The 16,526-nt window shown below is 49.1% G+C and overlaps 1 protein-coding gene across 9 annotated transcripts in view; it reads right to left on the bottom strand.

The window, feature by feature from the left end:
• Fbxw4 (F-box and WD repeat domain containing 4) overlaps positions 1 to 16,526 on the bottom strand; it is a 90,811-nt gene that overhangs the window by 26,818 nt on the left and 47,467 nt on the right. For 2 of the 9 annotated variants that reach the window (XM_040743771.1, XM_040743768.1), the window contains one exon: positions 6,192 to 6,571. The exons of the other annotated variants lie outside the window; for them this stretch is intronic. In XM_040743771.1, the coding sequence (XP_040599705.1) occupies positions 6,432 to 6,571 (140 nt within the window). In that variant the 3' untranslated portion in view covers positions 6,192 to 6,431. Of the gene's footprint in view, positions 1 to 6,191; positions 6,572 to 16,526 lie in introns of those variants that run through there. 9 annotated transcript variants of the gene reach the window in all.

The raw sequence follows: 16,526 nt of genomic DNA, 5'->3' as shown, positions 1-16,526 counted from the left end.
GATCATGTACAACCCTTTCCCCCAGGCATGGAGGCAGATAGGCCTGGAGAGCCTGCCATGCATCATAAATTATATTCAGCAGATCTACAGAAATAGGATTCGTGAAAATACAACTATTATATATATGTACATGGTCAGTAAAGCCTATTCCTCAACAAAGAAGAACTCCACTTGTGGAGGAATGCTCCATTTGTAAGGAAATGCTCATTGGCAGACAGGAGTCTCCACTGGTAGGCAAGTGCTTTCTTGTTGGGGTGTTCACTTCTAGGACTGCCCATTTGTAGAGGCGTGCCCATTTGTAGAGGCATGCCCATTGGTGGGGAACTGTTCTTTTCCAGGAGTGTGCTCCTTTTGTAGAGAAGCACATGTTTGTAAAATGTCAAATGCAAAACCTGGTGTGCAAATCCAACCAGTATGCACATGTTACCTCCTCTGTGTTGAGTCCTTGCATTGTCCAAATCAACTGGGATTTGTATTTCAGAAAGCGGTAGGAGCTCATGAGGCTGAAGATAGAGAGGTCCTTTTCTATCAGACCCCGTTACATGAATTTTCAGGATAGTAAAGTTCCAAGGAACTTCCTTGTTTCCAGATCATACATGGTAATTTAGAACCAACGTCTTCCCCAAAATTCCCTCCTCTCTTGAATGCTGCTAAGGAGAGAAGCAGGAGTCCCTATCTTCTGCCTGTTCCAGAAGGTGAAGTGTATTCCTTGGCATCTAATTCCAAATCCTGCAGCTTTCTGGTCACCTTCTTTTGGTGCCTTGCCAGGATTTGGTTCTAGTCTCTGCCCCAAGTTGTGCTAGGTCACTAATTTTTCTGTCAACAATTATGTATCCGCAGCCAACTTCTTTCCCCTGTGCATGCAACATTAGGAAGATGGCAGGTTCTTTTGAGGGTCCATCAATGGCATACAGAGGAAGAAGTCTCTATTCACTATTTAAGTAGTAATGAAGAGGGAATGAGGGATTAAGAAATGTGACCATCCCTTCTAGTCTCTTAAGTTGTTTGAGAACTGGGAGCCACAGTCTGAGTTCAGGCATCCTTCACGGATACCATGGGACTAGATATCACAGGTTAATTTGATCTTACATAGCACATAGCTATTCTCCAAACGTGAGACTCCTGAATGATCTGCCATGCTTTGAGGTGACTCTCCCTCTTGACTGGGTAGCAAACTGGGTCAAGTTCTCGGGCCGGATTCTCTGCCTGTGAGTTTTGGAAGCCAGTTATTCTCTGCGACATCAGTTGTCAGACTCAAGAGTTCTTGGCAGCCTAATGGGATAAGCCAGTCAGCTTGGTAAAAGGGAGGAATCAAGATCCAAGAAGACACAAAGGCACTCAGAAGGACTAAGTGGCCGGGAGCGCTGTGGTCTCTGGGTCCGGTCGTTTCTGAGGTCTGCTGCCTTGGAGCACCTCTTAACTAAAACTCATGTCCGTTTGAATTTGCTTTGAATTCACCATTTACAATTCACCTTTCTGCTCAGTGGTTGCTGGACATTTGCCAAACTGAATGTCCCACCTGGAGATGAGCAATGCACTCTGACAGGCATCTACTGGGCACACCACAGGCCGCCCAATAGCAGAGACCTCAGCTATGAAATCTGTAGTTAGCAGTCTACTAGAAAAGCAGACAAAACTATCAACACAGACTAGCCTGCAACTTCAGAAAGGAGACAAAAGGTTCCCGCCCTCCCAGGCCCAAGAAGAGCTCTTCCCTTCCTGTGACTGGTTTTTTCTCTTCTCCTTAACTCAGGTACAAAACCAAGGGGAAAGTGAGCCTACATGAACAAATATAAATATTCTCATTAATATGAGAATATTCTCATTAATATAATCACTCTCTGTCTGTCTGTCTGTCTGTCTCTCTCTCTCTCACATGCACACACACACACAGAGTAAGAAGAATCAAAAGAGAATTCACATAACATACATAATTTTCTTTTTGTAAAATAACAAATAATCAAGTAGGGTATGACAGCTCCTACCCATAATTCCAGTATTTAAAAGGCCTGAGGCAGGGGGGGTTGCCATTTGGGGTCTGCTTTGTGCAGCATAGTGAATTGCAGGGCGGCTGGAGTACACAGTTCAATCCTGTCTCAAAGATCAAGGGGCAGAAAGGTAGAGGAGATGTCTCAGTGGTTAAGACTGCATACCACTCTTCCAGAGGACCCGAGTTCAGTTCCCAGCATCCATGCCAGGTGGCTCACAACCACCTATAATTCTAGCTTTAAGAGGGGGTCAAGTGCCTGTAGCCTCTACAGGTAGCTGTATGCATGTACAAATACATACATACATACATACAATTTAAAAACAGTAAATCTTGCCGGGCGTTGGTGGCGCACGCATTTGATCCCAGCACTCGGGAGGCAGAGGCAGGCGGATCTCTGTGAGTTCGAGACCAGCCTGGACTACCAAGCGAGTTCCAGGACAGCCTCCAAAGCCACAGAGAAACCCTGTCTCGAAAAACCAAAAAACAAAAACAAAAACAAAACAAAACAGTAAATCTTTTCAAAACCACACACACATCCATCCATACATCCATACATATGCCTACCTATAGTTGTTCTCTCAAATTTACTCTCTTTCAAGCTCAGGGTTTTGTCTAGAGCTTCTCTCCTACACTTCAAGGCTGTAGGTACCAAATTTCTACCACCCATGGCTCCCTTAATAGACAAATAGAATATCTGATTTCTGGGAAGCCTAACCCTTGACATTTAATTTGACCTCTTTGGAACACTGGAATGGAGGCTAAATATATCATGAGCCACAGGGAAGCGCTGGAGACAAGGCAGGGCCTGACTCAATGCCATGTCCACCGTCAGTTCCATCACCCTCAGTAAGAGTAGTAAGATATAAGGCCAGGTAGGGTGTGAGGCCTTCATCATTTGTGATCTGTGAAATAAACACACACATGCACTGGGAAATGAGTCTACTGACTTACAAGTCTACCTCACTCCCTGCGGTATTCCCTTCCCCAACCTGTACTTCTCAATTACTGGGGAGGGTAAGGCTCTGCAAACCAGTTTCCTATACATACCCTCTATCGGCAGATACTAGAAAGCATGCCCTAACCTCTCGTGTCTTCTCTGCTCAGTTATCTCTCACCTCATTTCTACCCAAGCAACAACGTAAGAACAATGCTAAGGACAGGAAGATGTCTATGCTTCAATCCCAGTAAACTGTTCCTAGCCCAGGGCCAGTAGGTGGTTGCTGGCATTCAGCCCTCTATTGCCAACTGCCTGAGGTGGATGGCTATGCTGTGGCTCAATTCCCAGGTGGATATTTGGCTCCTGGAAGGAGAGAAAACGTGAGCTCAGTCAGTCTTGGGAAGAGCTGTACAGCTATTTGGGTTGTCCTAGCCTCACCATCTTTCACTGAGGAGACACGTGCAAGTGCATAGCTTTACACACACACACACACACACACACACACACACACACACACACACACACACACACACACACACACAGAGTCCTGTTTGGTAAGGAGATGCCCTGGCTGCTGCGCACACACGCATGCAGTCCCTATCTTCTGTGGACACATGCATGTCCCCAACATGAGCAGACTCCACCCACACTGTGACCACAGGAGTCTCTATGGCCAAAGTCACCTCGCAGTTGTGACTTCTGCACTAGCCCAGGTGCTAGCCTGCTCCTCCTCCCCTTTGGTCTGTCTGTGTCCCTCCCTTTGCCCTCCCAGGGTTGGCGCTTTCAGGCCACACAATGAGCAGAAGGAGGAGAAACACTTCTATTGAGGAAGGCGTTTTGTTGTTTCATCCCTAAAGGGGACTGGAGTAGGAGGGGGGGCCACAAAATTTCTAATAAGCAGTTTCTGTCCTCAAAGCTAAAATGATTTTCTTTAATTGGTGGTGGGAACAGTTTATTGTGGGGGTCCCTGCCCTCCTCCCTCCCTGCCTAATTGACTTACTGAAGTTTAACAGGGGCTTTCACCTGGAGAGATTGCAATTATTCCCCCCTCCCACATTCGTACCTGGGCTCTCCCCACAGGAGGCCTTTGTTCCCCCTAAATGCAGCAGTGACACAAATGTCCTCAGCAGCAGGGGAACGCAGGGAAGTGGTAATTTTCAGCCCAGCGCAATTAGCTGAGGGCTTTTCAGCCTTGCCAGTGAATGGTGGGGAGACTGTGGCATGTGAGAACAGTGAGCGGGGCTGCTCTGAACAAGCCAAACAAAAGAGGTCTCTGAATTGGGCCCCGTGGTGAGCGGGCCAGGGCTGGAGGGGCCAGCTGGGCCTGGGGCCTGGACAAGGGGGAAAGGTGCTGTCCCACCCACTCTTCCATGGGTACCTGCACAGGCTGTCTGCAGTCAGGCTCAGAGCTCCAGGTGCTTTAAGAGGTTCTTACCTTAGCCACACACCTGCACAAGAAGCTAAGAGGACTGGCCCAGCCTGGGCAGAGGAGGAGGCAGTCGTAAAGCAGCAGTGTGGACAGTGAGCATCTGCTTAGCTCCCTCAGCCACCCAGGGCTGGGCTGAACATCGTGTTGGGGCTTTCAGTCAGGGAGATTTACAAAGAAACTGTGTGAGTTGAAAACCAGGGACACTGGGGTGGGGGTGGGGGCTCTGTGACCCTGAACTCTATCCTTGCCACCACAGTTGCTTCAAGCCAGGACTGAACATTGAAACAGCTGTCCGTTGGGCAGGGGTCTCAAGGCTCGGGAGACAAGGTAGAGCAGCACGGGGCTCAGATTCAGAGAGTGGAAAGACAGACAGACAGACAGGCTTCAGGAAGGGACACTGCTGCAGACTTGGTAGCATGCAGACTGCTGGCTCCTTACTCCAAGACCTCCTGAATGGGCCAGCCAGCACCAGTGCTGAGAGAGAGGAGTTCTTGGGAAAATGCAGAGTTTAAAGACAGAAGCAGATGAGCTGGGTGACAGAGTAACTAAGCATGGGGGGGGGGGGGAGAGACAGAGAGAGAGACAGAGACAGAGACAGAGACAGAGACAGAGAGAGACAGAGAGAGAGCCCAAGGCAAGCAGCACAGAAGAGAACCAGTATGAGTCCAAGCCACTGAGCAGCCAGCCGGCACACAGTGCCAGTTCAACAGTGTCCAAGCTGCCCAACTTTCAGCAAGCCTGTACCCTGCTGGGGCCTTAGGTTTCTTGTTTATAAAATAGAAACCAGCTGTACTAGAACAATGTTTTTTCAAGTTTAAAAGAAGTTAACAGGACACTTTTATGAGCAGCATCTACAACTGATTTTGTAAGACAGGAGCTCATTTCACAGAGCAGAAAGAAGTTGGGGGTGAGTGGGACAAGTGTCACTTGGGACCCCAATAGTGCTGCGTTGGATAGACTTTCCAAACCCCATCTGGAAACCCTAGAGACAGACTCCCTACGGTGTTCCACTAGTAACACTCTGATCTGGAACTAGTGCAGAGTATAGCTGAATTCCCATGGCACAGGTCACTGCTGCACAGCTGCCTCGAAGGCTGTCCTCTTGTCACTTCAACAAAATGGGATCAAGTTCCATTTGCCATGAAAATCTCAACATACACCATGCAGTTTCTGAGAGCCTAGGTGAGTGAATTCTGGTTAGGACAGCTACAGCCATGGGCAGCTGGCTTGATTAGGGACACAGTTCATTGTCAGTGGTCAGGTCTAATTGTTGTTGTTGCTGTGGGGTTTGTTTTTGTTTTGTCCTATGCTGTTCTATCCGGGTCATTCCCGAGCTCCTCCTCCAGCCTGGCCACTCGGAACTGCAGCTCTCCATTCACTCACCTCACGCACTGTGGATGACCTTCCCTGGAGGTGAACCCAGACTAGAGGGTGGCTAGCGCAGCATCCAGAGTCCAGACATGTGACAACAGCTCCTGCCTGCCTTCGTATAGCCGCCACTCCTTCACAGGGCAGCCCAGACTAACAACCTGCAGGGGACACGCAGCCTGGCCCATCCATGAAGCCTCATGACACAGGGCCCTCAGTCACATGTGACCTACCTCTCGCTCTTCCTGCTCAACCTGTAAAGGACACCCTCTCCTCCTCGGCTACACTGAACATCTGCCTGGGACAGCAGAAGACTGTTCTGGAACCCATTCTCCCATAGGCCTTGCCCACTTTCTAAGTAGGTACAGTCTCAGTTCACCAAGCCATGCTAGATATCCCAGAAAAATAAATTCCAATATGTTTACCTTCAAGCAGTGTATAGTACAGCCAAAGAAGCAAGCCAAGAATTCATTGCTTAAAATTAGAAATAATTTCAAGAAAACCCGCAAGTTCTATCCCAACTAAAAGTGTTCAGCATAGACAGGGCCATGACAATGGACAACAGCAGCTAACAACACAAGCTCTGGACTCAGTGTATCTGTGTACATGACTTTTGGAGCACGAACTGTTCTCAAGCCTCAGTTTCCTCCTTGTAAACTGAAAATGATGGCAGTATGATTCTGGAAGGGCTGAATAAGATACAGTGTTCAGGGCTGGAGAGACGGCTCAGAGGTTAAGAGCACTGGCTGCTCTTCCAGAGGTCCTGAGTTCAATTCCCAGCAACCATATGGTGGCTCACAACCATCCGTGATGAGATCTGGTGTCCTCTTCTGATGTGTAGACGTACCTGGAGGCAGGATGTTGTATTCATAATAAATAAATAAATCTTTAAAAAAAAATTCATTTAAAAAAAAAAAAAAGATACAGTGTTCAGCATGGTCCTTGTCATCTAGCTGGTCTCCATATGTGACAGTTACTCTCACCATCACCATGACTGAGTAGGCAACAAGTGTCACTTTGGATTTCTGATCTAGGGAGTGGCCTAGTAATGAGAACCTATATTGTTTACCTCTTGAAGCATCAAGAAATGGGATTAAAAAGTGAGAGCCTGGAACCAGGCAGTAGTTGCGCACACCTTTAATCCCAGCACTCGGGAGGCAGAGGTAGGTGGATCTCTGTGAGTTCAAGGCCAGCCTGGTCTACAGAGCTACACAGAGAAACCTGTCTGGAGTGGGGGAGGGGGGAGATGAGAGCCTATCCCTATTCTGAAGGTCACTTCAGAAAGCCACTGTCAATGCCAATGACAGATAGAACCAATTAAGCCTGGCCAGGGCCTCAGGAGATCTAAGCCAAGCAAAGGCCTTAAGGGACAAATTGAAATTTGAGTCCCCTCAAGCTGACCACAGCCCCCTTAACCGTCTCCCAGCCTACCTTCCCCACATAGCCTGCTGGCTAGAGGACAGGGCATTGGTGCCAGAGGGTGCCGTCAGGCAGGAGGCTGGGAGGCACAGGTGGCTCTGAGATGAGATCCCATCGCTCCAGAATACACTTCCCTTACACTCCAAACAAAGCTGGGCCTTGTTGCTGGTCAAGCAGCCTTTGCTTGCCTGGGCTGTAGCCCAGATGTGTGGTGGCTGCAGCAGCCAGCGGACAGGGATGCAAGGCTGGGAGGAGCCACAGGCAGCGCACTGGGGAGCAGCCTCCTTCTCCCCCGGCTTCTCACTACCCAGCATATAAAGTCACAGGGAAGGAGAGAAGGATGAAAGGTTTGGGGGTCTTAAGATTTGGCTTGGGGGTATTTTGTTGGTTTGAAAAAATAATAAAAGGAAGTTATTGCCAGGTGTGGTGGCACATGCCTTTAATCCCAGCACTCAAGGCAGTGGAATCGGAGAGAGTCCCAAGAAGTCCAGACACATGTTCTCTGACTTCTGGCAGGGGCAGACAAAGTGCTTCTTGGGACAGACTCCCTGTGGTTCCACCAGGACTACAGTTCTCCAGATACAGATACTAGGCATTAGAGTTGTGGGATCGACTTATGCTGTTTATGATCTGATACCAGGGTGTGGAGTTCACTGGATTGCAGAAACAACTTTGTTTTTTTTAGAGACAGGGTCTCTTTACATAGCCCTGGCTGTCCTGGAATTCACTGTGTAGACCAGGCTGGTTTGAACTCAAGAGATCTGCCTGCCTCTGCCTCCAAATGCTGGGACCCTACCACAAAACCCTGAGGCGAGCTCCCCAAGTCTACACATAACCCCCACATTGTTATGGATAGCTTTCCACACAGAATGCTTAACTCCCATTGGCCAGTGCTCACTTATTCCAAGTCCTATTCTCCTTTTGCCCCTCCACCCCAACCTGGGCAAAGACTCCTTCAGCATGAGGATATTCCAAGAGAGACCTTAATTCATCTGTTTCCCTGTTGTTTCTACCTCTGTTATCTCCTCTCCAGCATGCACCAGGGTACTCTTGCCATGCCCTCTTGAGTGACAACCCCTTAGAAGGGGAGGGAAGGCCTAGGGAAGGCCTCTCCTCCCTAGGTCCTGAATGACAACAAGCCCTCGAATGGTACCTTGAGGGTAGCTGAGCTTGGGAACCAAGCTGCTATGTGCCATCCCATCTGGTTCTAGTTCAGCCTACTCCACACCAACCCTTAAACTTAAGAACACATGGCCACTGCCCCCCCCCAGCATGCTTTTCATGCATTTCTAAAATTATAAACTCTCAAGCTATGGGTTTTGCTTGTTTGGTTTTGGTTTTGCAAAAGCAACAGGAAGTGTTCAAAAAGATCCACTGATTAGACACTTCCACTTTCCCACTAAGCCACTTGGGATGATGTCTCTACGGAAAAATGGCCCGACCGTCACAAACTAGCCAGCTGTCCGGGTGGGGCACGGACACCTGATTCACTAGCCTGTTGAGCCACCTCACTGATGCTTTCGTTTCTACTCAGCTGAAGAACAGGGCTGGCTGCCGGCTTGAAGAACTTCAAGTCTAAAGTTTCTAGAGAAAGCTAGCTTCCCATCACCTACCTCCTATCCTGACTCTTCCGTAGGAAAACTAAGGGGTTTAGATTCTATGTGGAATCCATGGGTCATCTGTGAGATAGAGATGGAGAAGTCCGCAGAACTGTGTCTGCAAATAAAGTGGCAGTGCTGACTGCCTAGCACTGGGCTAAGGTTCGTGAGGGGCCAGACGGTTACTCTGACCACCTCATCTCCTCGCTTTGGGGACGTAGGATTGGCAGAGGGCATACCTTTCCCTCTTTGTGGGAGAATGGGGAAAGAGGGAGGTGAAACGAGCTGACTCAGTTATGAAATGAGATATTTTAAAAATATTTAATCCCAGCACTCAGGAGGCAGAGGCAGGTGGATCTCTGTGGTTTGAGGCCAGCCTGGTCTACAGAGTGAGTTCAAGGACAGCCTCCAAAACAATACAGAGAAACCCTGTCTCGAAAAACAAAAAACAAACAAAAAAACAAAAAACAAACACTTATGAGTGTTTTGACTGTGTCTCTGATCTGAGTTCAGAAGAGGGCGTTGGATCCCTTGGAACTAGAGTTACAGGTGGTTGTGAGTCACCATGAGAGTCCTGGGAATTGAACCCAGGTCCTCCTGAGCCAGTTCCCCAGTCCCCTCAGTGAGCTCCTAAAGCCCACATTCACCCGATCAATGGAAGCTCCCTCAGGGATGAGGCCTTCTACCCACTGGTAGAGACTCTTGTATATTCCAACTGCTGAGAGGTCAGGGAAATTAAGTCTACTTGTGACAAAAATAAAGGCCATTGGGTAGGGAAATCTCTGAACCCTGAAGTCACAAGCAATGAGACGAACAACGAAATGTTGTGATGCTGCTCTTGAACACAAGTTCTCCATCAGCAACACCCTCGCTCATCTTTTCCTGAGAGCACTGAACACCAATAAGCAGAATAACTTGCAGAATTTCACCTCAGTGCACTTCGGACAGGAGTCTATGTGAGCTACAATGTAAAGCAAGTCGGTTATCTGCGTCAGATGCTCTCTGGATAAAGGAACTGTTCATTCCTGCAGGAACCCCTGGTCCTGCTCCTTCTCTAGCTCATGAGCAGAAGATCTTGTACATGCTGTGCAAGGACAGCTTTGTCAGACTGTCATGCTGCACCTGCTACCAATACTTGGTCCTGAATACGGAGTGAACACAGCTCAAAGTAGAGTGCCATGCCAAGCCATGGTGCAATGCTAACACTCCTCCCCTCAAAAGGACAAGTCTTGTGACGAACACTTCCTCTGACCTCAGATGTGAAGATGCCACCCACCAGAGCTCCCCCTCCTTTCTTTTGGGGGGGAGGGGAGGTTTCGAGACAGGTTTTCTCTGTGTAGCTCTGGCTGTCCTAGAACTCGTTCTGTAGACCTGGCTGGCCTCAGTCTGCCTGTCTCTGCTTCCCCAGTGCTTGGATTAAAGGAACATGCCACCACTGCCCAGCTCCTTCCTTTCTGTGGTCCTGAAGTAGAACTCTAAGCCCAAACCTTCTGAGAGAACCAACCCCCTCTCACCTGTACCTCACTCCAAACTATGTAACCCTAGAGTTACCAAGAGCAATCCCTGCCTCTTCCTTCACCCTGAATATAATTATATTTTTAAAAGGAAAAAAAATCAACCCAGGGAATTCCCAAAGAGACACACTGCACTCTTCTACTTGCAATGAAGCGTAATAATGAAATGTCCTGCACTCTGATTAGGGAGAAACGCTCGTTTTCTCCAGCTGAGCATGGCAATGGACCCATCTCATCTGCTTCCATGCTCGTCCCTCTCCTCCACCACTTTTGCATTTACAGGTCGGAATGTGTTAGTGACGTCTCAGCCAAACCCTGACGGGCACACACCGCTTGGAGAGTAACAGTCCAAGCCAACCATCTCTGACAATGTCACTCATCACACCATCTACAAATTAGCTCCATATCTTCTCTAGATGGGAGGAAAAGGGGGAAATTGCTCTTGGAAAGGCTAAGGAAAAAGAAGGGTAAGAGGGACTGAGCACTGCTGGGGGTACTTGTTTCCCAGAGAAAGACATATCCCCCAAAACAGTGACCCAAAGCAGGTGTGGCCTCTTCCTTTGGGACTTGGGCCTCCAAAAGCCTTGGAGGCCTACCTTCTTCTTTTTGGCAGGCCTGGCAGAGTGACTGGCACCAATGCCCAAGACAATCTACCGGCTGCCAGCGGCACCACAGAGGGACCACTGTGTTGGAGAACCCTGGCAGGGCACCTTCCCAGGGCTACCTCATCTCTGCCTTCTGATCCCTATGAAAAGGGAATCCATAACTCCAGCTGCAGAAAAAGGCCTCAGGTCCAGGGTCACAACCATGGCAGCCCGGCCATGTGAAAAGGGCAGGTCCCATCCCCTGACTCCCTGAGGCCCAGGTTCTCTTACAGGCAGAGCAGCCCATACCTGGGCCACAGGCCTTCCTGGAGTGCTGTCCTCCTCACCGCAGCAAACATTGCACCTTCTTTCCCAGCAAGCATCAGGGTTCACACAAGGTACAGACTGCTCCTGACAACCCCCAGTGCCTCCTACACAGTCCCTACCCCAGGGCTCTGTGGTCAAGGCAGGAGATAATCATTTGTGACTTCCAGAAGGGCTCCTGCCCCTTACCACAGTCCTTGCAGCTGACTAGAGCTCTCCCTGCATCCCTCCTGCCTGCTCCCACTCTCTGAGCCCTGCAAACAAGACCCTGCCCTCCCTCCCTGAGGCTCACAGTCTGCGCTCCTGCCAGACTCAGTCACCAGGAGAGTTTACTGCACTTGAAGCTGGCAGCCTACTCAACTGCCCCACCTCACGGGGTGTGTGGGAGGTGCTGGGCAAGCATGTTCTGGAGCATCCCAAGGTGCTCTTGTTTTCTAGGCACCCTGCAGTGGCCTGCGACAGACGCATAGCTGGGGGAATCCTTTGCCAGATAGAGTTGGCATCCCACCCTATTCCTCAAATCTGCTACTGGCCTCTAGGGCAGAAGACCCTCCAAGAAGAGGCCTACAAGACAAAGACCTGAGCACCCCCCCCCCAAGCCTGGCCTCCCAGCCTACACAGGCCCGCATTAAATCAACACTCCGTGAACACACCAAACCGACAGGGCAGAGGGGAGCACACACTGAATACAAACATCAGGAGACCAGGAGACCAGGCCTGTTGGTCTCCCATGGTAGCTCCAAGTGACTAAGCCCAGGGTGGAAAGCAATGCCACTGGCCACTGCGGTGGCCAGGGCTCCCACCTGGGCTTAGTTTGGCCACCTCTACCTGGGAAAAAAGCAAGCATTAATGCATGTGCCAGCGCACGTCCCTTGGAGAGGCACACCGCTCCTGAACCCTCACACTGTCCCCCGTCACTGCACATGCCTCCTGGTACTTCCCCAGACCCCTAGCTCTGTGAGCAGTGGGAAAGCCCCACAAACACCCCGGCTTCATTGTGCCCCAGAAAGAGGGGACTAATTATTTGCCTACACTCCAGAGTACTCAGGGGGAGAACAGAGGCCAGTGGGGTGGAGAGGGTGGGAAATGGGGGTCGGTAAAAGAAGGGAAAGAGAAAGCCACAGGATATATTTCAAAGTTTCTCTAGCAATTTGGAGGCGGAGCAAGAAAGCCCTGTCCTGACGTGAAATCATACAGGGGTCAGGACTGGGTCTCCCACCCTTGTGAGAGAGTGGTGAATCAGGACGGTTTATCAAACGATCATTTTTTTCTTTTGAAACTGGGAGGCAGCAGCTTGGACAATTCTGCAGATGTGCTTGATGAGTTAGGGACAAAAATGGCCCTTCTCTGCCCCCTCCCCTCCCTCTCTAAGGGCTCCCATCAGGGTTGCTTCTCCCTCCACTGCCTCTGGGGCCCTCCCCTCCCTTCTTCAGTGGTCAGCTGAGCCCCCCACCCACTGCTTGCTTTTGTACTCTTGGCCTTTGGACATACTGACAGGGGCCTTTATGAGACCCCAATCAAGACCCCCATGTCACAGGTACCTAGTAGAGACACCAGACCTTTTCAAACAAGGGACAACAAGGAAAATCGGCTGGCCCATTGTCTCTCTTCTGTGCTAAGTGAGATGAAAGGGGCCCGCGGCCCCTCCCCATAGCCCGCCTGCCAATCACCTCCAGTTATTAAGGTCACAATGTGTAAATTCTTTTGACCTGCACCTAATCAAAGATGCACCGGCCCTTTCAAATCCGAATGGGGAGGAGGGGAGAGATTCCCTCCCATAAACCCAGCAAATTCCCTCAATAAAATTTCTCTCTGATTCCCTCTTTGCTTCCCATCTCCACCCCTCACTTCTCTTCATCCCGCCCTCCTCACCACTAGCTTCAAACACAAATGACAAGCCCTGTGGAATTGCTACCCAAGGGAATCCAAAGAGGACTAGAATGTTTTTATTCAATTCTCTTTAAAGAAAAGGTTTCCAGACATAGTTGGCCAACAAGGCCAGAACCTAGGCAGCCCTGCGGTTCCCATGCCAAATCTTGCCAAATGCCAATGTGGTCCCTGGCTCTTTCCTAAGTCCTAAGCCAGCCTCTCTTTCTTGCACTGGATGCCAGGATAACCCCAACTCTGAGCCTCATGCATGCCCTCCCTCACCCTGTCACTGAGCATCTCCAGTCAGACCCTGACTCCAGACTCATGAGCGGCTTTGCAGGCTGGGGAAACTAAGCAACTGAGACTAGACTGGTAACGCACATTGCGTTAGTAAACTGCACTGTTTGAGCCCTTGGAGAAACCAACTCTGAAAGCGAGGTTGCTCCCTTGCTCCCGTATATTTTAGACAAAGCATGTTTGTCTCAAGATCCCTTGCCTGTGATAGGCTGACATCACTAACTCTGACAGGGAAGAAAGCCAACAGCAAAACAAGAGTAAAAATATTGTATCTTTGAGGAACATTTCCAAAGAGGTCACTATTGTCTATCCCATGACATAAAAATGCCTGCAGTGGGACTAGGAGCCACAAGTTCAGCCCTGAAAAGCTCATCCATGGAGCAAACTCTTACAGAAAACTCTAGCTGACTGCCTCAGAGGGGCTTATCCACTCCATTTCTGCTGGAGGTCTGGTCTGATGGTGTTAACGCACCTGGTCTGATGGTGTTAGCGCACCTGGTCTGATGGTGTTAACATTCTGCCTTTATTTGTTCCTTTACTTGAAAGCCCCCACCCAGCAATCAGGAGTTCCAGCTGCCTCAGGGGTTTGCTCCCCCAATAGGCTTCTTCTGGATTGATGATGCTCTGCTATCTGTCTGCTGCTTCTGTATATCTATGTTTATTTATAACTTATTCCTTCAATATTATACACACACACACTTATATATTGACCATGCAGAATAGCACTCATCAAGGGGGGGAAAAAAAAAAGAACCCCAGGGCAGACAGCAGAGATCAAAACAAGAGCCAGTGGGAACTTGGGAACAACCTTTCTACAGTTAGAAAAGAGAATGCAGCCAGGCAGAGGTGGTGTTAGACTTTAATCACAGCACTGGGGAAGCAGAGGCAGGTGGATCTCTTCGAGTGAGGCCAGTATGGTCTACAGAGCTGATTCCAGAGAAACCTGCCTCAGAGAGAGAGAGAAAGAGAGAGAGAAAGAGAGAGAGAGAGAGACAGAGAGAGAGACACAGAGAGAGAGACAGAGAGAGAGAGAGAGAATTCTGAAAGCAATGGCATTAAAAAAAGTGTGTGAAACTGCAGGCATCAGTCTGAAGGCCCGCATTCCACCATGACGGTGTGTGCTGCAGAGGGGGCAGGGCAGGGCGGCAGGCTTGTGAACGCTGCACAGAACGCACTCATTTCCGTACCCTCCACTCTGCCAGGTGCACCACTCTGCCCCAGCCTTCCTGTTGTGTCTCTTTGAAGTTCCTCGTCTTGCAGTCTTTATCTCTGTCCATTACCTTCTGTCAACTGTTTTCTTTAAGCCAAGGCCTTCCACATTTCAACCCCATCCTGAGTCCCAGGCCACCACTCCTGGCTAATTCTAGTCATTACCACCTGGAAAGCAGAACTGGGCCTGCTCAGATCAGAGCCCCATCCCTCCTCGGGCTCACAGGGGTCCCACTAGTCTCTCCTCCTTCACTCTTTGTGCAGTTGGGCCTGCACTCAGGGCTAGCAAAGTGTTCTCCTTGGAAAAGGGCCCAAACATCTCAGTCTCTCCGCTCTACCACTTCAATCTGCTGAAAATTATCTATAGTTCCTAAATTTCCTCATGCTAAAGTCAAACCAGCTCTTCAACTCACCCCCAAAACTTGGCCCTCAAATTCCCTTCCGGGGAGCCAAATTTGCCCAGCCTGAACCCCACACCTCCTTTGAGCATCTTCATCCCTTCTTATGTCTTTTCCCACACCAGCATCCTTGCCTGGAGTGCCCTTCTGCAGTACAAACCAGGTACCAGATTAGCCCCACATCATCCATGAGGCACCTCTTTAACAAGGCAACTGACTGCTCTCCTCCAGGATCTTGCAGATTACTCCAACTGCTGGTAACATTCACAGTGCACATATACCAGGCCATAGAGCTATGCAGTACACACAGTGTCCCCTCAACTCTGCTATAAAGTCTTGGAAGGTTAAAAACTGGCTCTTAAGTTTCATATACTCCATGTGACATGTGACCTCCAGAAAATTAACATTCAGTACTGTGGTGATATACTGTTTATGATCTAACAGATAAAACTTGCCTGAAGATCAGTGTGCAGAGCTAACCACACTAGTTAGCCATAGAGGCCAGGCAATGGTGGCACACACCTTTAATCCCAGCACTTGGGAGACAGAGGCAGATGGATATATGTGAGTTCAAGGTCACCCTGGGCTACACAAGATTGAATCTGTCTAAAAGAGAAACAGGACTCACACAAAGGTGATCATAAATGCTGGATTGCATGCCTTTAATCCCAGCACTGGGAGACAGGAGTGATATGGCTGAGTGGAGAGGGGAATATAAGGTGGGGGGAGATAAAAGCTCAGGAGCAGGCAGTCTGAGGATGCAGTCTGAGGACAGGATCGCCCCTTTGCTCTGAGCATTGGGAGAGGTGAGAACTCTAGTGGCTGGACGCTGCTTCTCTGATCCTTCAGCTTTCACCCCCTGATAGCTGACTCTGAGTTTTTATTATTAAGAACAATTAGAATCTGTGCTTCACAGTACTTCTATAAGATGGGCTCTCTCAGAGAGTCACATAACAGAGAAAAGTGTTCCAGAGTTTATACTTTTACCTTTTTAAAATTCAGTAATTTTACTTGCTTCTTTCTCCATAAAAAGTCCCAAGTGGAGGTTAAAGAAATAACTTGCTGTATAAAGTTTTGCTGGTCAAGCATGAGGGGCCTGTGTTCAGATCCCCAGTACCCATGTAAAATACAGGCACTGTATCACATATATACCCATGTAAAATACAGGCGGTGTATCACATATGTAACCCAACACTGAGAGGATGGAAACAGGTAGATCCTAAGGACTTGCATCAAAGCAGCAAGCTCTAGGTTCTCAGTAAGGTGAAAAGCAATAAAGGAAGACACCCAATATTGACCTTGATCCATGCATGCACAGGCATGTATGCATACACCTCTCTCTCTCTCTCTCTCTCTCTCTCTCTCTCTCTCTCTCTCTCTCTCTCTCTCTCTCTCTCTCTCTCTCTCTCTCTCTCTGTCACACACACACACACACACACACACACACACACACACACACAAAGAAGGAATCTTTGGGAAGAAATGAAAATGATCTGAAACTGAACTATGATGCACAACTCTAAAAAATGTGATAAAAAGCTGGGAACTGTACGTGGATAAATTTAGCCAGGCACAATGGCACATGCCCTT

Source organism: Mesocricetus auratus, unplaced genomic scaffold (genome assembly GCF_017639785.1).
Source record: "Mesocricetus auratus isolate SY011 unplaced genomic scaffold, BCM_Maur_2.0 Super-Scaffold_4256, whole genome shotgun sequence".
Taxonomy (NCBI): Eukaryota; Metazoa; Chordata; class Mammalia; order Rodentia; family Cricetidae; genus Mesocricetus; species Mesocricetus auratus.
The sequence above is the reverse complement of the archived record's forward strand: the minus strand, read 5'-3'. Positions and strand labels throughout refer to the sequence as shown.